Source organism: Ctenopharyngodon idella, chromosome 11 (assembly GCF_019924925.1).
Source record: "Ctenopharyngodon idella isolate HZGC_01 chromosome 11, HZGC01, whole genome shotgun sequence".
Taxonomy (NCBI): Eukaryota; Metazoa; Chordata; class Actinopteri; order Cypriniformes; family Xenocyprididae; genus Ctenopharyngodon; species Ctenopharyngodon idella.
In genome coordinates, this window is record NC_067230.1 from 15679098 (window position 1) to 15700642 (window position 21545).

Consider the following 21545-nt stretch of genomic DNA (forward strand, 5'->3'; position numbering starts at 1 on the left):
AATGTGATTTTTGAATTGTTCTCTCATTAAATTTGGCACAAAGTGGGGAGCCATGACCCATCTTTGCTTGCAGATCTTTTACACCCAAACACGATACCATGGGTTTTAGCTTTATTGTTCACACATATGAAACTTAATAAGATTCAGTGTATTTGAGCAAATCAGTTCTGCTCCAATACTGTGATCCTGCGACTATAAACGAACTGACGCTTGTTCAGATCTGTGCTAAACGTTCAGAAACACACAAGCCACTCGCTCACGAAACGCTTTATTACACTCGTTCCAGTGTCACTCAACAATACAGTTCAGAAAATGAATATAATAACCCATATCAGATTTGAGAGTAAACCAGACGAGTGAAATTCAGTACTATGATATCAGCTGAATTCAAAATGAAGTAAATATATCCTAAAAATATCAATAGGTCCATTCACTGGTGACAGAATGAATGGATACTTTTTTTTTTAACCACAGTAATATTGCATGATGCCCAAAAGTAATAAAGTTATGTATATATGTTATCTGAACTAAGTGCAACAATTACTATTTATTTCATTTTTTTTATTTTTTATTTTTTACACTTAACAGTATTTCTGCATTATACTTCATACACTACTTGAGTGCATATGAAAATGTGCCAGAGAGAGATTTTTAGTTCCCATTTTTTTACATTCATCTTTGGGCCTTACGTTAAAAAAATCCGGCAAAATCCCAATGCGGGTCAGGAGAATATAGCAGCCTACAGATACGATACAGGTGCTTTATATAGTTTCATACTCGTACAGATGTAGTATATGCTGTAGCACACAAACGCACCACTTGTAGAAGGTTGTCTTGGGAAACGCTCTCAATACATTTTATTGGCCAGACGTTTCACCCAGTACCTAAGATGAGACGAAGGAGTGTCATGTGATCAATGGGACGCTGACGTGCCGCTCTCGTCTCCGGCTCCTGACAGTTGCATGAAGAGTTCGCCAAGTTCATTGACCTCGTCCTCGTACTGCGGCAGCCCGCGATGCTCTCGCTCCTCGATGAAGTCCCACAGACGCACCGAATTAAGAAACTGTGAGAGAGAGAGAGCAATATTTCACATTTTAAAGAGGCCATATTGTTTAGTTCCTGTCTCTATGAAGCCCCTCCTTCTGAAAAGCACAATGTGCTCTGATTGGTCGGCTGGAGCAGTGTGTTGTGATTGGTGTTTGGGAAATGTCCCACCCCTTACCATAACCACCAGTTTCAACACACTACTAACTAACTCAACCAGGCCCCGCCCCTTTATTCTGCATATGAATTATTTAAATGAGGAACTGCATCATCATTTGGAGCATATATGCACGTGTGTGAGTGTGAGTGCGGTCTTTACCCGGACGTTCCCCTCTGCGCTGAGCTGTTTGCGGGGTTTGTCGGGTTCTGCTCGTGTCCCGTCAGCGTATGCATGCATGTAGAAACACTTCCCTCCAAACGGACACGTTCCTCTTCCCTGATCAAAGTATTTACAGGGCTTCTTACTGCAAGACACACAAAGATATATAGAAACAGATTCAGGTAGAAACCAAGTTTAAACCATAATGTCAAAGATAATCGATCTGCATTCTGCCAATACAAATAAATAAAAGGACGGAAAGATGAAAACGGCTTCCAGCTCTTGGTTTGAGCGCAGATCAAAAGTGGATCAAAGTCTGCTAACTGATGCCACTCCAAACGTTTAACCTCATATTCTATTGATTTCTGTTTGGACTGTGCAGCTGCTCTTTACAGTAAAGCAATGATCTGTTCGATCATTGCCCATATTCTAGGAGGCTGTATTGCTTCAATGGGGGCTAGTTATAAGAGCTCAGTTATAGTGACTAGCCACCAGGGCGATCCCCAAGAACTTAATTTTTTCCAGGGCCATTTTCCTGGTTGCATTCGCACCACCAATAGTGATATAAGCCGTCTGTTTGGCCAATCAGCGTACACTTACATCACTGGTAGTTCCTATTGTGCTGGGTCAGACCCTACTCTGAAGTAGGAGCTAATTTAGTCCCCCCCTTACTAAAATCATTCCCAGTCCCTGCGGCGCGAACACGCCAAAAAGCGGGTACTTCCGTCAATAGTTATAGGAACTATGAAAACGTTCCTACGATGCGAAAAGAATGAAGTGCTGTGAGCGCTGAAGTGATGAGGAGACGAAACCAGAACGCACAATTTAAAGGGGTCGTTACATGAGAAATCAAATTTGCCTTTACATCCCGGATCACGTCGGAGGATTATATGTTTGTTCGGAGCATTTTGTTTTGCTAACGAGGCACAGTGTAATGGAGAGTTCGCAAAGAAACTTTTGTTGACAGATGATTTTATAATGCTTAATTTGTCTGTAAATGATGTTTTTATAGGGATCATGTTTTCAGAACACTTACTCATGAGGAACAGCGAGTGGGCGTTGATACTGTTTCCTATGCAGTGATGTTAGCCAATCATAACAGTGGGCGTTTACTGACAAGCCTTAAAGGAGTTGCGACTTTAAAACGGATCAGACAGAGGGTTGAAAATAATTGTTTTTACACACATATATTTGCTTTTTGTTTATGAACCTCAAAGAAAATATTAAAATAATAATAAAAAAAAATCCATGTTATGACCCTCTTAACAGTGAATGAAGCAGGTGTGCTCGAAAAACTCACATCTGTCCATCAGTTACAAGACCGATACAGCTGTGAGATGTCGAGAAAGATGTCGAGATGTTGGCCAATCACAGCAGTGGAAGTTAACTTGTGTATCTGAAAGCAGTAACACCCCTTGTGTTTGACAGAGAGTGAAAATGAGGATGGAAAATTATCATTTTTATTTTATTTTACTATTTTGGAGAATAAAAACATTTAGTGTTATTTTTACCATTATAGATTTTAATCATTATTTAATTTGAGTAATTTTGTTGTGTGTTTTTGCCACTTTTGGTAGTTTTAAAAAAAAAAAAAATTCTATGCAGTTATTTCAGTTTTAGTTTTAGTTGTTTTAGGACATCAAGTATAAGTAAATTAAAATGAGATGTTGCCTTGGCAATTTGCTGAAATAAAAAAAAATGTTATTTTATTTCAAGTAATGAACTTTTTTTTATGGTTTTAGTTTTTGGTAACTATAATAACCCTGCTAATTTCATAAGATAACCTCCAGAAACATAATATTAAAGATCTTTAAATACATTTTATTTCTTTAAGAAATAAGAATTGGTCAAAATGGCTACATTATCATCCCATTCATACTGACTGTTTGTTGAGAACACGTAGATAAACATGCTATTCTACTGCTATTTTTATAACAATGCAGTTTTGTGTACCACTGCAAACAGTGAATCCTGTAGAAATCTCCCATAGGTATATTACCTGTTATTTTGTTACCTGGCCACAAAATAAACCCATTTCAGTCGTACCTGACTCCAGATTTGAACTCCTCAATGAGGCGATTCTTCTCATCCTGGTCTTCCACCCAGTACATGCTGGGAATGACAAACTCCGACACCACACGGCACTCGGGACAAGACCTGCACACAATCACCCGGCATTACTTCACGCCACACGAGCGTCTGAGAAAGCAGAGCTGAGATCTGTCCACACGGACTCACTCACTTTCGGATCTGGTTCTGGAACTGCTCGACGCAGCGCCACTGGCGGATGCAGCTCAGGCAGTACGTGTGGCAGCAGCTGGACAGGATGCCGAAGCGCCGCTCGGACGGTGACGCCTTCTCGTACACCACATCCAGACAGATCTTGCACTGCTTGTCCTGACTCTGCTGCACCGCAAACGCCCTCTCCATGTCCATCTCAAAGGCCGCCATGCACATCTGGGACCAGACAAAATCATCATCATTATCATGTGACAGTCAAGAGTCACATACTCTACCTACCGCAACTTTTTTAACAACTGAGATAAATCTGCACAACACACACACACACAAAAAAAAAAGTATGACAAAAAAATTGCTACTTATGGGACTACTCATCCCATAAAGCACTGCAAATGACAGCATTAAACATAATTAAATTTACTTTTGAAAATTAAGTTGAAATTCGATTATGAGAAAGGTTTCTACATTATTACAAAAACAAAACACCTATTTCTACATACATAATATATTTTTTATACAACAGTTAGTTCTGGTTCTCAAATCTCATTGGCTGAGAGCCTTATCTATCCATGTGATATTCTACTAATATCACACAGAAACAGTTTCACAGTTTGTATCACTCCGCTTGTTTCTGCCGGATCTATACTGGCAGTATTTCTCACAGCGAGCGTCAATGGAGGAGCAAACCCACTGTAAATTTACAAATACTACTGTTATTGTGTCACGGAATGTAGATTTAATACTTTTTTAGACCTCGAATATGTGATTTAAATATAAACTTAGCACCTATTTGAAAATTTGTTAAGACATTTTCGGCCTTTAGCGGCCTTTCAGGGCTCATGTACCCGCCGAGAACAGCTTTATCTCAGCCAGTCGCCATCTCTGTTTGAAATCTGCAATTGCAGTTATTTGCGGAATTATCATTATCATTATCATGAAAGAATTTTCACCAGAAAATGTCATCTGAACAAGTAACAGATCTGCCACTTTTGTTCTATAAGCTTCACAATAAATCGTGCTGCCAATGGTGATTAAATCTAATGATTGCTTAGCTCGGATCACGTCAAACCATGCAATTTATTATTATTGTTATACTTTGTTTTCAAATTGTTAATGTTAACAACATCAGCATTGCGTGACTGTGTGTATTTAGTGTGTATTAGCATTACCTGTAGATTTCAATTTCTGTACCGTCTAATCTCTAACGTTAATTTGTCATACACCATCAAAATGATCAATTTAATTATTGCAGCTCCTGTGAGAAAAGGCTATAAATGATCCATCACCAGCAGCATCCTCACATGATATAGCCTACTAGCTGGGACTCATTCTTTCTGTTTACAGACGTGACATAATGACGCAAAGGTGAACGGCGGCATGCTCGAATTTCCCGCAGAAACCTACCAGTACCACCTGAATTAGAAAACATTAAACGAGCTTACCGTTGTGAATCGGGCTAAGGTAAGGAGATAGTTTTGAACACTGGCTGGTTATGTACTTGCTCAAAAATTGATTTCGGATCATTTTTAACCAAAAAAAGTTACGGACTGCAGCTTTAACTGAAATCCTGTACTATAACTACAGCGCTGCTTTTGTAATTTTGACTGAACTGTTTGCTTGTGTTTATTTCCTATTGTACAAACTTCTTATACTTTTATAGTGGTTATTATTGTTCATTTAAATATTATTGTTCAATAAATAATATTTTATATTGAGAAATGGTTCGTTAGTGATTTCGACTTCAGTGAAAGTTACATTAGATGGCAGCAAAGACTGTCTATTTGAGCGAGTCAGTAGCAAAGACTTTTATACTAAAAGGGACTGAAACAAGGTGAACAAGGACGTTGTTTTACTTTAAACAACACCTTATGAGACGCAACTTACAAATACACTGAATAGCGCTGTCATGGGAAATCTCCTTAACTGTTAAAAGGACAAAGACAAAGATATCGCTTTCCTCAGCAGACACTCAAACAGATTTTTTAATTTAACCTGAAGAATAAATGCTAAATCTGATGCTCGTTTAGTTGATCTCTCATAATAATCTACTCTACATAATACAATATCAATGAAGCGACTCAGTGTTTCTTCTTTACTAGTTCTAAAGTGACGTTTTAGAATTAGTAATGGATCTTGGGCTCAACTGTTAAACTGTCAACTTGAGATTTGAATATGTGGCGGAAGGAAGTAGTTCCTCACAAAACAGGGATTTTAAAGACACTCCGTTGTTGTTGTTCTTATTTATTTACACACTTGCGCCATGAAACTGTTGTATAAAAGCAATATCACACTTGTAGCCATGTGATATCACTCTATATCAGCACGGCTGTGATTATCTATGGCCCAATCACAGCTATGCTGATATAGAGCCATATCACATGGCTACGAGTGTGATATTGCTCATACAGTACATTATATATCTTTACTTCAACTGTTGCACTCAATATGCTGCATTAAAAAAAACGAACTGAATGAATCAACATCAGGAAACCGATAAAAGTGTGCTGAAGGTGCGATCACCTTTTCATGCGCTGCTCTTTGCTCGGGGTCGTGCGGGTGCAAAACCTGCAGCCGACATATTTCACACATATCGCCGTGGAGATACGAGCAGCTGTCGCCAAAGTGACACTGTCCTGCCGCCATGTACGGGCAGAGCTGCGGCTGCGGGCTTGTGTCTGGATACGGGCCGGCGGTGGCCGAACTCTCCAGCCCAGAGCGGATGGCGTCCAGGTACGTGTGCGGATTGGCGTGAGCGCGGTCGTCCCTGTAGTCCCAGCAGTCCTCTGCCCTCTCGCCACTGTACGGCCGTCCTCTGCTGTCAGAGCCCAGAGCTGCACAACACAGAACATACAAATAAAACAAGATCAAAACTGCAGTAGCAATAATCTTTCGTGATTCTTTTGGGCGAAGAATTGACTCGGGCCTTCATTCAGGTTTTAACTGATTTCTGAAAGTTCTTGCACAGTCAAGAGAAACAAAATAAACTGTGTTGCTCCTTCTTTCTTTCATTCTTGAAGGAAACACCTATTTTTACCAAAAAGATGGTAAAACAGAACAGACCATTACAGAGTAAAAAGGGGGTTCTCAACAAATGTACGTAAATAACATTAACCTAAACACACATTTTCTATCTTTCCTTACTGCATAAACTATTTTAAATAATATCTGCTCAATCATTTATACTTTTAGTGCTACATTTCAAATTATAGCAGAAGGCAATTGTGTCATTACCTTGTCCAATAATATACAATATTTCGAATGAGCGCATGTTATATGCAAACAAGCATGTCCATGTGGTGTATCCAGGTACCTTTGTCTCTCAGCACGAGTGGTTTTTTGACAGCTTTGGCAGTGTTTGCTGGTGGTGCGGGTCCCGGCGCTGACACCGCTCTGTTCGTGTGCTCGACTGCTGCGCCTCCTCCTCCGCCACGGCCGCACGGTTTGACATGATCATATCTGTCACAGAACACACAGCAAACACCTTAATATATATATGAGACATGGTGATTGTTCAGTTAGGGGACCTTTTCATTCTGTTATTAACCCTTGGGTGTTTTGTTTTTTTTGATCATTTTGCCTGTGTTAATGACAACTGCATACATGTGTATTTTTATTGGAATTGTACTATTTCACCATCATTCCCTTTAAAAAAAAATCTATTTTACACTAGTAACACAAAATAGTTCCTCTCAGGACTTTAAGAACAAAATCTAACTATAAAATGATGCAATCTTTGTTAATAAGCTTTCATTCTGTTGGCAAGGCTTAAGAATTACAATTATTACTATTTTTATTTTACTAGATTGCACCATTTTCTCAGGTTTGGCCTGTAAAGCAAATACTCACTTTATTCCTGTTTTCTGTTTCTGCGTATTATAGAGTCAAATGGATAAATTATGCAGCTTTAATTGTGTGGGTGTGGTTTGTACGCGTGTGTTAACAAAAAAAAAAAGTGTGTGTGTGTAATATTTGAGAGAGAAAAATTCTACCAGCGCTGTTTGGAGTTTTGCTGGCATCTATGGGGAAAATTTGGTACTGCGCCCAAACGAAATCTTACTGAAAGCTCATTTTTTGAGATATCAATCTCAAATTTGGAAAACAACGTATTTAGATTTATGGCTTGGATTTTTAGCAATCTTTGAGTTCAACATGCTTTATAAAATATATATTTCATATAAAATAATGTTCATAAATCATTTTCAAAAACTGAAACCTTTATAGCTTTTTGTTTGTTTCACTTTTTAAACTTTTTTTACTTAAGCAATAATCTGCCATGGGTCTTTAAAATGAGACCAAAACTTAAGTCTGTGCTCCCAAGCTTCAAATTTTGATGGCAATTTTTTTGACACGGACAGTTTTTTTCCTCTAAAGACCTCAGAGTAACTTTTTTAAATTGACGCACAAGAGTTACAGGGATAGTTTTCCCAAAAATGAAAATTGCCATCATTTACTCACACTCAAGTTGTTCCAAACCTGTATAAATTTCTTTGTTCTGCTGTACACAAAGGAAGATATTTGGAAAAATGTTTGTAACCAAGCAGATCTCGCCCCCCATTGACTACCATAGTAGAAAAAAAAATAAAGAAATGTACACAGGTTTGGAACAACTTGAGGGTGAGTAAATAATGACAGAATTTTTATTTTTGGGTGAACTAACCATTTAAAGTCAACATGAAACAGAAGTCGTGCTGGTCTTTTCTTCCCTATTGTGATGGTTGTGGTTTGCTATTGGTCGATCTCATGTGAGTGACAGTTTGCCCCACCCTCACACCAATAAACAACTTAACCCACCATTAAAGGGTTAGTTCACCCAAAAATGAAAATTCAGTCATTAATTACTCACCCTCATCTCGTTCCCGTAAGACCTTCGTTCATCTTCAGAACACAAATTAAGATTTATGAATCTTTTGCTTTACGAATCTTTTGTTTCAAATCAGTGGTCCGGAGCGTGAAAGTCATGTGATTTCAGTAAACGAGGCTTCGTTACGTCATAAGCGTTTCGAAATTTCAATGGTTCACGTGACTTTGGCAGTTTGATACACGTTCCGAACCACTGATTCGAAACAAAAGATTCGTAAAGCTTCGAAGCTTCATGAAGCAGTGTTTTGAAATCACCCATCACTAGATATTGTTGAATTTTTTGGCACACAAAAAGTATTTTCGTCACTTGATAACATTAAGGTTGAACCACTGTAGTCACATGAACTGTTTTAAACATGACCTTTCTGGGCGTTTGAAAGTGTTGATTATCTTGCTGTCAATGCAGGCCTCACTGAGCCATCGGATTTTATCAAAAATATCTTAATTTGTGTTCCAAAGATGAACGAAGGTCTTACGGGTTTGGAACGACATGAGGGTTAGTAATTAATGACTGAATTTTTATTTTTGGGTGAACTAACCCTTTAAACCTGTCCTAACCTTACCTGTATCCACCTCAACAGCAGTTCAACTGTTTTCCAATACAACATCAACAAAGTACATAGTAGTTAAAGACACCTGATCACCTATTAGTTCATTTTATTTCTCTAAACTCCAAACTGCCAGCTATCTTCTTGTGTTATTCATAATTTTCTCTAAAAACTTACCATCGAACACAATATCAAAAATTCACTTAAAGTTCATTGAGGACACAATCAGACAAGTGATATTATATAGTTTCGAGGATTTTTCATTTTTCAAGATTTCAAGCAGTGCCCCAAACTGAAGAATCACTCAGAAAATATATCTAGTTTTTCGGCAAAATGCATGCAAAAAGCTTTAAAACATCAGCAGAAGAGCATATTTCAATCACAAGCAACTCGCCTGCATCGGTCTCCATAGGCACAGACTCCTCTCTGGTAGTATTTACAGATGGTTGAAGGTTTGCTTGTGGTCAGATCATGAGAGAACAAGCACCTGCTGCCCTCCCGACACACACCATGGAGGAAATATCTGCAGAAAGACAGAAAACATCATCAAAACACACGATGACACACGAACCCGAGCGTGTTGCAGGTCTGCGCTGCTCGTGACGGAGATGCTGCAGTGCTTTTGGATGAAAACAGAAAATGTTTTCCTGCTGAAACATCAATGCTGAATGAAGAATAAAAGCGTAAATGTCAGAGATTTGATGTGACATCTGCAGTCGCACATGCGTCAGTCCAGCTACACCATTTTCTCTCATGTCAAAGTCGTGAAGATATTATCAATGACCTTATTTAATACAGCGATGCTTTGATGGCGGTGTAATGGCGGTTTGGCGTTTCTCTTTACCTGCAGGTCACTTGTTTCGTTGACATGATTACAATCCGGCAACGAATGTAATATTTTACTGTGAATGCTACTGTCTCCACGGTTTTGTGCAACCTGAAAATATCACCGGCTACATCGCGGCGACGCTGATCATTGCTTCCGCCGAGTGTGACTTATTTCCGCGAGTCGGTTCTTTTGAACGGATCGTTTCATAGCCCTAGCCCAGCTTTTGGTTAGAATAAAGTTCTTATTTGGTTATTTGGAAACGTTCTGTGTTTGCTGGCAGTTCACAACCGATTATTTTACATCATGTAAGTAAGCATGGACTCGTTTGAACTGATTTACTATAGAGAGCCGACTCTAAAGAACGATTCTTTCACGATTTCTCGGGTTTTGATGACAAACCAGCTTACACTGCAGATACTGATTAGGAAAGGTGTGGTAAATATAGCGACAGAACCAGATAAACTGACCTGAAAAAGAGAATACGTGATATTATTTAATTTTATAGTATATCACAGCTGATTTACTGGAGGATTTGTTTTTTTGCGCCCCCTGCTGGTCCAGTTTTGAACACAATGACGTCACCTGTGGAATGTGAGGAAACGAAACCGACCTGAGATCAGCCTCAGGTAACGCGACCACCTGAACACTAATGGAGAAAACTGTGATCAAATACAGACACTGTGGAAGAGACGTTTACAGTTTCTCACATCTAGATGCCCCATATTCTCACCGAACTGATGATTCCGAGCGTCAGTGTCCGATCTGTCATCAAACTCGAACATTTGGACTTTTAGACGCACCTGTTGCGCTTCCCTGCCCGTTTAGAAATGGACACAAAGTCTCATGTGCGTTTCTCATAGGATCTATTCACGGACCATCATATCTTGGGTGAGTTTATACCACTGTAATTATTTAATATGCAGTTCCTGTGAAAAACTGTTCCAGTGGGCGGAGTATGAATATTCATGAGATCCCATCGTGTGGGCGTGGCCTTAAGATAACGAGATGGAACTGAAAATATCAGTGCACGCTCTTCAAATCTCAGTTTGTTTAGTGGATTATTTCGGAAGGGTGAGTTTCAATGTTAAGCATTAATAAACTTGATCATTACTGATGGAGGCTGGGAAACACTGGCTAAAATAAACAAGAAATTAATTATGACACTGAATATTCACACCAGGCTGGCTTATATACATTTTATTAAGGCACAGATACATTTAAAGGGATAGTTCACCCAAAAATGAAAATTCTGTCATCATTTACACACTCTCAGGTTGTTCCAAACATATATAATTTTTTTTGTTATGTTGAACACAAAGGAAGATATTTTAAAGAATGGGGGAAACTGAACAGTTCTGGGGCACCATTGACTTCCATAGAATACTATGGAAGTCAATGGTGGCCCAAAGCGGCCTGGTTACAAATTTCTTTAAAATATCTTCTTTTGTGTTCAACAGAACAAAACCTTTTTTACAGGTTTGGAGAAACTTAAGGATGAGTAAATGATGACATAATTTTAATTTTTGGGTGAACTATCTCTTTAAGACTGGAGTAATGATGCTGAAAATTCAGCTTTGATCACAGGAATAAATTACACTTTACAATATATTCACATAGAAAACAGTAGTTTTAAATTGTAAAAAAATATTTCACAATTTTTACTGTATTTTTGATCAAATAAATGTGAGCAGAAGAGACATTAAAAAAAATCTTACCGACCCCAAACTTTTTAATGGTAGTGTATATATTATCTTGCTCTTTTTCTATCATTTTTAATCATTTTTTCTCCAGAGAATGGAATGACACAGAGATGCATGTGGGGCTTTCGAATTCAGAAGGTACAGTATTGCCCACCTGTAAATATTATACTTGTTTGTTTGAGTGTCTTTTCAGCAGTTGTATTTGTTACTCTCCACCTGCAGGTCTGGTGTATAACTACACCCTGTCAGGGGTCCGGAGAGACGCTCATGGCTGGGAACAGTGTGTTTGTGTGCAGCTCGTCCCTCCAGAGAGACGGGACCTCAGGGAATCATGGGACAGCGAGCTGGAGCAGTTCTCTGTTCTTCCAGAATGGGTTCCAGAGCGGTACAGCATTACTGTCCAATACATAGAATGAGATCTTTCATATATTATGTATCTTAATCATCAATAATAATCATATACATAATCATTGAGATACTATTATAGTTTTTAGTTAATAGTTTGAATCAGTTATTCATTTAATATTAAGTTGTAGTTAATCCTAGTACAATCCCAGTCCCCAAATCTGGCAGGATTACCAAAAAAACATATTATAAAAATACCAAAAGCTGTCATATCTGCTCCAGCGAACAGTCTGTTAGCGTGACGGTGTGTTTGAGATGTTTTGTTCCCGGCAGGTTTTCTGAGGAGCGAGCGTTTGGATCGTGCTGTTACGGTTTCGCTCTGACCTTCATAAACCACATGCGCTGGTTGGATGGGAAAGCGTCTCTGAGCAGAGATGAGTTCACTGACGTCACGTTTTACCCAGAATGAAGACAGTGTCCCGATACATCAACATCTATCATGCAATATTACAACAAGGATTTCACATAGCATAGAATTACAGTATTGATTTGGAGAGGAGGGGGGTAAAAAAGGTTGTCAACATGTCACTTAACATTAAAATATGTTATTGGAGTAAGAATCTAATCTCATAAGATTAATCTAATAATGATTTTAATGTAAGAAGAATAAATTTGGAGCATCAATTCACAGTACCACAAACAAGATCATATTTATATACCAATTAATGTGTTGTGTGAGTCTTCGATGCGTGTGTGTATGAATATCTGTTTTTATGTGAATTTGCTTGTGGGTGTGTCAATTATATTTATTGTAATTTTTTTAAAAATTTTAATGCAGTTCTTATTTACACTCATTTTAGAAGTATAAAACTTCATTTGCATGTATAGATCATGAAAGATTAACTAATTCTATTTTGGATTTGGATTTTTATATTCACCTACCTATCAATAGATTTATATAGAGTTATTTACACTGTGGTTTCCTCTTAAAGCACTTAAATAGCAGTTGAACATTAGGTTTAACATGAACATTATGATTACAATTACCTGCCTAAAAATAAAATAAAATAAATAAATAAAAAGCTCAACCAATGCTGTTGACAAAATGTCAAGAACAAGAACCACCAGAAATGTTGCTCAACAAGCAGAGCTGATCATTTATTTATACACAGAAAATACAATACACAACACATAATATATTATGAAGAACAATGGATTAATAATCACAACATGCCTTCACACTCATACAGAACTTATTAAATAATTACTACATTTAAATATTATTGTTTTGATGTGTTATATATGCTATCACAGATTTCATGAAATGCAAAGAAGAGCTGACTGTTTCTTTTGTAATGTAGTAGGGGAGACAAAAATGAAGGAGATGATTGTAGACGTTTCTGATCAAATAATTCACCCTTCTATTTATTCAATACTTCTAAGACATCACTCAATTTTTATGATGGCTTGGTGTTATTTTTTGCCAAATCTTTGTGGCACAGCCATGCTCCATATCTGTCCGGGAATTGTCTCCCAGTCCCGAGACTGTATCCTTTCTTCTGTGGACAAGCCACTCCGAGCCCCCCGACCAAACCTGGAAAGCAAAAGAATAAAGCCAGCATTGACTGAAAGTGAATATTTTTCTCTTTAATTCCAGAGAATAGTATGGACCACAATCTTTCACTCTCAATGACATGTTAAAACTGGTGTACAATATTAGAGAACAGCTGAATAAACAATGCACTTATGCTGTCTTGGAGGTGAGAGGTGTCTACACCACGTCAACTAACCACTGGGGTACCTCAGGGTTCGGTCTTGGGCCCCTTTCTTTTCTTACATCACTGAGACCTTCCTGCATGTTTTCTTTACTTTAAAGATTATAATGTGCAGTGAATGGTTGAAATATACGCACCGCTGGGGCTGGTGCAGCACTGAAGGGTTGCGTTCATATCTTTGAGAGCTGTGGAGTAAAGACCGCAACATTTCTACCAGAAGACGATCCTCCAGTAGATGATCCATCTGCTCTTCAGTGGCCTGTTACACATCAATGACACGGTCATCATCATCTCTGTTCTTCACAAACACTGATGTTACACAGCATTTCAGGGTAACCAGGTGCTCTTTTACTTCAATGTCAGTCAAATATGCTACAACTGGGTACAGAAACAACCCGCCGTGAACGTCCTTTTAATTTTGAGAACTTTCCAAGCCACATTTCACAGCCATAAAAATCTATCGGCTGCTTCTGAGGATTCAAACAGTATTTGAATAGGATTCTTAAGAGTTCATGACATGTGAATTATATCCAACAAGAAACAACTTTCTTTCTTTGAGTTACTGCCCTAAAAATACCAGTACAGTGTAGCACTATTTCCCTTTTATAGCATGATTAGACGAACAGATCAATACTGAGTGTTGCGCTGAATGGATGTGAATCTCTTACCCCTCGACTCTCCAGCATGTTCCCGTCGAAGTCCTCGCGTGATTCCAGCAGGTGTTTGCTCTGCTCTAGCATGTCATCTTTCGGGATGGACTGGCTCATATCAGTCATCACCAGCAGCATGCCAATCACCAACCACACACCTGCATCCATTACTACAGTTTGACAAGTTCCGTCTCTGCTCATGTGTATCTGCACTGGAGTAGATCTGGCCATGGCGACTGTCCTTAAATATGATCAGAGCCTGTGACTCCAGAGACTGATGAGTGAGTGACGGTCCATCTGTGACGCTACGGATTTGGTGATGGTCTGTATGATGGATCCCACAGGAGCTCAGGGATGAACATACTTATTAAATCTCATTAAAAGATCAGCAATACATTGGCCAGCTCTTTCTTTGCTCGTATCAATCAATGACACTCTGAAGACATAGTCAAAATCAGTTCATTCAAGTCATAAAGACATCAGAGAGTAATAACATACTTAAGTGAAAAGATATCTGATATGATTGAGGTCCTGGAGTCTCTATCCATAAACATTTATCTCAATGACAGCAGATCGACTGATGTTGGAGAATGTGATTCTAATATAATATTTTTGTTTTAAATGCTTTAAAAATCATTAACAGAACAGGGAACTGGTGTGTAACTCAATTGGAAACCCTAGCAACTAACAATGAATGAGAACTCAGGCAAACAGGAACATGGAAAAGAATGAAAACGAAACCAAAACAGAACGAGACCATTACAGTAACTCCCCCCTCCCATGCCATATAGAGTCCAACTGAAGAGGGAGGGAGGTGGTTCTGGAGGGGAACGTGACTGAGCAGAGGCTGGCAGAGGGAAACCCCATGGAGGAGACGATGGAGGGGGGAGCCAGATGAAGACCTAGAGCAGTGCCAGGATGAAGACCCGTAGCAAAACCGTTGGAGGGTGAAGCCTTGGTGGAGCCAGGAATCCGACCGACAGCGGTGGAGCCAGAGGAGTTGGAGACCCAGGTGGAGCTGAGGAGACAAAGAGATGACACTGTAGGACCAGGAGGCCAAGGTGGAGCCGTGGTGATGAGTGGCCGAGGTAGATCCAAGGTGTCAGAGCACTGGGGCTAAATGGGTGGAAATGAGCACCAAGGCGGAGCTGGAGGGAAGGAGGAGCCAGACGGAGCTGAAGGGGTGGAAGCCCGTGGCGTAGGCAGAGTGATAACTGACCAAGGTGGAGCCGGAGGGATGTGGGAGACTGGTGGAGCTGTGAAGATGACGGACCCAGGTGGAGCCAAGGGTGCAAGGATCCAAGATGGAGCCAACGGGCTGAGTTGGAGTGACGGGCTTGGTGGCACGAGGCGGAGTCAGGGGATCCATGCAGGAAACTGGAAAGCCTGAGGTGGATCCAATCAAAAGAGCAAGTTCACCAAAGGATCCTAAGGGAGGGAGGCGGGGCTGAGGAACTGGATGGCTTATGCAGAGGAAGTGGGAGAGGGAGGTTCAGTGGGACCATCAGTGACGAAGGAGACTTAGAGCTGTGCGGGAAAAGCACCGACAAAGGAAACTTGGAGCTGGGCAGGTCCAGCGGCGATGGGAGACTTTGGGGAATAATCCTTTCTCATTTCTCAAACAATTGTGTGGGGACTGGGCATAGCACATCCTCAATGGTGGGAGTATGGGCGGGGCTACACTTCATAAGAATACCCACAGGAACGGACGGTGTTGCCGGCTCTTGCACCTGGTCAGACTTCCTGCTGGGCTCAGGCTCTAGGACGAATATTGGGCTCAGACATCGGTTCTGGCAATGGCTTTGTTGCGGGCTCAGACTGTTGGTCTGTGATGGCCATGGTTGACTGTTGGCTGCGCTCTGGGTCCAGAGTGGGGCTGGCGGTGGCCTCATCTCCGAGGCAGATGGTGAACAGAGAATCATTTTGGACCAGCACCCACTCCACATTAGCGGCAAAACTCCCCCAAGGACTGTCCATGGGCAGGGCCGGGTAGTGGGTGAGGCATGCCAGATCTAGAAAGTCCCTGGTGTGGTCCTCGAGGGAGCGATCACCTTGCTTGAGCAAAAGTAGGCGTACAGCAGGTAAATCCATTTTTCTATCCAGCTAATTTAATCTATTCTAGGTCTTGCGATCTGTCATGGTTAGCTGTAGCATAAACCAAACAAAAAGAAATGTGGGATGCAGAATGACAAGTAAACACAATATTAATTAAACAGAGAGCTAGAACAACAACATCTAACATAACCTTTATCGCAAGGCAAAGAACTGAGAAAAAAAACTAAGACTTATACACAAGGGAAGATTATTAACAGAACAGTGAACAGGTGAGTACAGTAACTCAATTAAAAACCATAGCAACCAACAATAAATGAGAACTTGAGATGAGACATTGTGAGGAAATTTTTTGTTTTTGTTTTTTTTTTTTCTGAAAATTGAGAAATTTAAACTCGCAATTGTCAGAAAAAAGTCAGCATTCTGAGATAACAAGTAGCAATTACCTTTACCTGTGGTGGAACCCAGCTAACAAAAATATGTTCTAAGAACGTTTTGCTGACGTTTCCATTAAGTTATGAAAATGTTATTTCTAAATGTTCTCCAAACTTTCAAAACGTCCAGTTTTTTTAAATGTTTTAAAACATTTTTTTAATCTTGGTTATGTGAACGTTAACAGAACATTCCATTGTATCATTCTTCAAACATTATGGGAACGTTACTTTTGAACGTTCTCTGAACATTCTGAAACAAGTAACATAAAAAAACGTTAGACGTACACCCAACTTAAAAATGTTTAATAAAAAAATGATCTATGAACGATGTATAATTAATGTTTTTGTGCTAACGCGTTGAGAACATTATTAAAGACCAGATAACTTTGAACATACTGGAAGTACATTTGTTCATAACTTTGAGAGAACCTTACCAGAATGTTAGCTAAACATCCCTTTTAGCTATAGGAAACAAGTTTCCATAAGCTTCCATACTCCCATAAGTTAATGCATTTGCTAACCAGCTGAAGCCTGAACACGCAGACACACACACACACACACAAAGAAGGATAAAACACAAATCTGCCATTAAAGTGCTGGTCATGTCATCAGGGACGAACCTACGCAACACATCCATTAACCACCATGACAACTAATAGGCTTAAAGCACTGATGTGTATTTAAGGTGTATAAGATAATGTTTCTGTCTATGTCCAGTGATGAATTTGTTCATCACAGCAAAATCACTAAAACTGCATAAAACAGACAATGGCCATGCTGTAAATCTTAATCAAGTGCTTACTGCACAGTCGAGTCTTAATGTTCTGTTCATACAAAGGTTAGCATTCATCTAGACATGTGTTAGACATCATGAATGAAACTGATGCAGTTTTAAGACAGTGATGCCTTTCACTGTCAAATGAAAGCGTAAGACACTTTAGATAAAAGCATCTGCCGAAAGTGTGAATGAACGAACATGATGGAACATTCTGTAAATCTCAGAAGGCTCTGAACACGTCATCACGCTGAAGCCGACGTCTCTCGGGGAAACTGCTGTTGTTCAAGAGATTTAGTGTTGCCTGATAATGCTTAACACTAGACCAGACGCTTCGTTCACCACAAATGATCATTTAGCCACTGAGCTACTAACTTTTAGACTCAGAAATCTCTACAGCTGATCTCATGGAGGCATTAAGCAGGCTTATATACCATGTACCCTTGTGAAAAAGAAGTGCACTTATGTATTAAATGTGCACTTCAAACCGTTTTTTGAACTGTACTTATAATGAAATAAAAGGCATCTTAGGTTAAATTTTAACCCTTTCATGCATGAATTATGACAACCTTAGGGCATGAAAAACAAGATTTGAAATGTAATTTTTTATACATATTTTTCAAAGAGATTTTCAGATGTCTACTTTAGTGGACAGTATGCATTTAAACTGAAGAGATACTGTATTAAATATAATACAGTAATAACATAGCAATATTGCATGTATTTAACAAAACAATTAATAAAATTATATAAAATCATGTGAAAACCATAAAATATATACAAAAACTATAAACACATATTGCAAACGCAATTGAACTTCATACAAGTGGAACTTCCTGTGTCTTTGATATCAGAACATGAGGATGTGATTCCATCAAAGATCTCTACAGCCTGTCAAGGTACAACTGTGGAAATGTGGAGTATGTCAATTTTATTAGCCCTTATTAGCTGATAATTGTTGATTATGTTTAAGATGGACATTTACAACATATAACTCTCCTCTGAGAAAACCTAGCGATCAGGCGTTTCAATCTCATCTGAAATGAGCAGTGTTAGGGCTAACACATTACAATTAACATGCATAACGTAATCAGATTACTTTTGATGTAAAGAGTAAAGTAAGGCATTACAAGTAACATGCATTATGCAGTCAGATTACTTTTTGATGTAATGAGTAAAGTAACGAATTACAAGTAACGTGCATAACATAATCAGATTATTTTTCTGATGTAACGAGTAAAGTAATGCATTACAAGTAACGTACATTACTTGATCACATTACTTTTTTTGATGTTAATGCAAATTACATTCTAACACCACAAAATATTTACAATAATTATTTTATTATCAACAATTATTTCATTTATTTACAGTTTATTATTATTAAAAAGTTACGGCAGATGAAGTATTTAAAAAAAAACAGTCACAGTAATAGTATGAATTATAGCTATTGATGCATGATGTCCACTTTAGTGGACAGTTGATTAATCAGAATTTCCTCCCAATCTAAAATCAATACTTGGAAAATGTAACTGTGATATGACTCCTTTTTTTACCTGCCCAAGAGTCTCCTGGGATAGAATGAATGGATGGATATTCCAGAGCAACTTGGCATTTCTGACTGGCCATCGGCCATCTTGGTTTAGAGTAAATAAAAAAAACTCAACATACAACAGCTTGCCACTTGGTGCCAATGTATAGGATAATGCACTACAGTTCACTGTATATGCAAGAAAATGCTTTTTGAATAGTTGTCCACTGTAGTGAGCTCTATGCGTGAAAGGGTTAAAAAATGTTTAAATAATCTTTGTCGTGCTTTAAAAGTACAGTTACTCTGATGTGTCGACTAACACACTAAAGCACATGTAAAATACTTGATATGGTAATTTTAACTGTAGTGTTATTTGATATTACTCTATGGCCTGGTTTCACAGACAGGGCTTAGATTAAGCCAGGATTAGGCCTTAGTTCAGTTAGAACATTTAAGTAGCTTTTATAAATGTACCTACTGTTAAAAAAAAACAGTACTGGAGTGAATCTTGAGACAAAACACTTGAAAAGTTGCTTTCAGTTAAAACAGCTCAAACATGCATTTTAGTCTGAGACTACAGTATGGAGTTAATATTGTGCCATAATTAAACAAACAAATCCAGCATTTCGCAAACAAACACGATCTGCTTTGCAAAGGAAAACTCGACTCGCAAACAAACCGAAAGTGATGTGCAAATACAAAGGTCAGTTTGAGTGAAAATGCAGATGAGTAACAAATATATGTATTGTGTTTTACAAATATAAATAAATGAGCCTACATCATATTTCACAAATAAATACAAAACCATTCTATAAATTTCATATAACCTGTGAACAAATACCAAATCTAGTGCACACAAACACACACCTGTCTGTTACGATTGTAAGACATTTGCCTTTTTATGAGATCTCTCGGCTTGATTTTCTCACAAATGCAGTTGAGCAACTTCCTCTTCCAAAACAGCAGATGGCGCTTTGCTATGGGTCAATTTACACTAGTTTTCCAAGAGAAGCCCCGAAACATGCGTTTATAATAATAATAATAATAATAAACTTTATTTTATAACGTCTTTAAAGGTTGCATCTCAAAGCGCTTTACAAGAACATACAAATACAATACAATGGAATTGGGGAAATAAAAGACAGAAACATACATCAAAACACATTTCAAGACATATATATATATATATATATATATATATAGTTATATACAAAACAAAATAATCACGTATAGAAAATAAGTTTACAAGGAGTTTACAGTTGACAAAAATGAGTGGTGAACAGGTGAGTTGGCGTTTCTCAATACCAAGTACACAAAGTTTGGTAATTCTACATTATCTGCAAAATGCAACAGCAGCAATCTTGATAACATCACTCGGCTCGCTCTGGCTCCGGTTATCTCTGTATGTATAACCGCCAACAACGTGTTATAAAACACCAATCTGCCTCTTTTCATTTTCATTTAAACATATTCATAATAGCCACACAAATTTGGTTCAGGCAACGCTTACATTGATTATCTTCACTGCATGTACAGTACCGGTCAAAAGTTTGTAAACATTAAGGTTTTTTTTAATGTTTTGAAAGTAGTCTCTTAATCTCACCAAGGCTGGATTTATTTGATCAAAAATAAAAACAGTAATACTGTGAAATATTATTGCAATTTAAAGTAACTGGTTTGTTGTATATTTCAAAATGTAATTTATTCTTGTGATCAAAGCTATATATGTCTTGAAATGTGTTTTGATGCATGTTTTATTTCTCTTATTCCATTGTATTTGTATGTTCTTGTAAAGCGCTTTGAGGTGCAATTTTTAAAGGCGCTATAAAATAAAGTTTATTATTATTATTATTATTATTATTATAACAACAACAGGTGTGTGTTTGTATGCACTAGATTTGGTATTTGTTCACAGGTTATATACAATTTGTAGGATGGTTTGTATTTATTTATATTTTTAAAACACAATACATATATTTGTTACTCATCTGCATTTTCACTCAAACTGACCTTTGTATTTGCACATCACTTTCGGTTTGTTTGCGAGTCGAGTTTTCCTTTGCAAAACAGATCGTGTTTGTTTGTAAAATGCTGGATTTGTTTAATTATGGCACAATATTAACTCCATACTACAGGCTTAAGCCTTGTCTGTGAAACTGGAGGTTAAAGTAATATATTTTAAATGTACTAATTTTCCATTTCATTACAAATGTCTCCATGTCAAAAGAAACAGAACTTACTGTCTAGTGTCATTTTATCACATGAACACATCAGTGTATTGCCATCTTATTGAAGTATGCATACTCACTTCCTTATGAAGGCGGATCTGATTGGCTTAAATTAAACTGACACCCAAAAGACAGATTAACTTAAAGCAAAAAGAAAAGATCTCATTTATTTTAGTTTCTGCACAATCTTGTCTGTTTGCACACAATATGTTGT

The 21545-nt window shown here is 38.2% G+C and overlaps 3 protein-coding genes across 4 annotated transcripts; 1 reads left to right on the forward strand and 2 right to left on the reverse strand.

Moving 5' to 3' along the window:
- Nucleotides 1–252: 252 nt before the first annotated feature.
- On the reverse strand, nt 253–10020 carry mkrn2 (makorin, ring finger protein, 2). The gene is made up of 8 exons (XM_051912702.1): nt 9857–10020; nt 9407–9535; nt 6915–7060; nt 6125–6435; nt 3606–3820; nt 3410–3520; nt 1364–1508; nt 253–1063 (listed from the first exon to the last, which is right to left on the reverse strand). The coding sequence occupies exons 1-8, from the start codon at nt 9880–9882 to the stop codon at nt 914–916; spliced, it is 1233 nt and encodes a 410-aa protein (XP_051768662.1). The 5' UTR covers nt 9883–10020; the 3' UTR covers nt 253–913.
- Nucleotides 10008–12608, forward strand: mkrn2os.1 (MKRN2 opposite strand, tandem duplicate 1). 2 transcript variants are annotated; one of them, XM_051912724.1, is made up of 5 exons: nt 10008–10146; nt 10403–10729; nt 11633–11679; nt 11764–11926; nt 12220–12608. In XM_051912724.1, exons 2-5 carry the CDS (start codon nt 10491–10493, stop codon nt 12353–12355), a joined length of 585 nt encoding a protein of 194 aa, XP_051768684.1. In that variant the 5' UTR covers nt 10008–10146; nt 10403–10490; the 3' UTR covers nt 12356–12608. The 2 variants fall into 2 exon arrangements, with proteins under 2 accessions (XP_051768684.1, XP_051768683.1); XM_051912723.1 differs by lacking the exon at nt 10008–10146 and adding an exon at nt 10162–10271.
- Nucleotides 12609–13015: 407 nt separating this feature from the next.
- npffl (neuropeptide FF-amide peptide precursor like) lies at nt 13016–15443 on the reverse strand. Its single transcript, XM_051912741.1, has 3 exons — nt 14330–15443; nt 13799–13920; nt 13016–13480 (listed from the first exon to the last, which is right to left on the reverse strand). The coding sequence occupies exons 1-3, from the start codon at nt 14540–14542 to the stop codon at nt 13360–13362; spliced, it is 456 nt and encodes a 151-aa protein (XP_051768701.1). The 5' UTR covers nt 14543–15443; the 3' UTR covers nt 13016–13359.
- Nucleotides 15444–21545: the final 6102 nt, after the last annotated feature.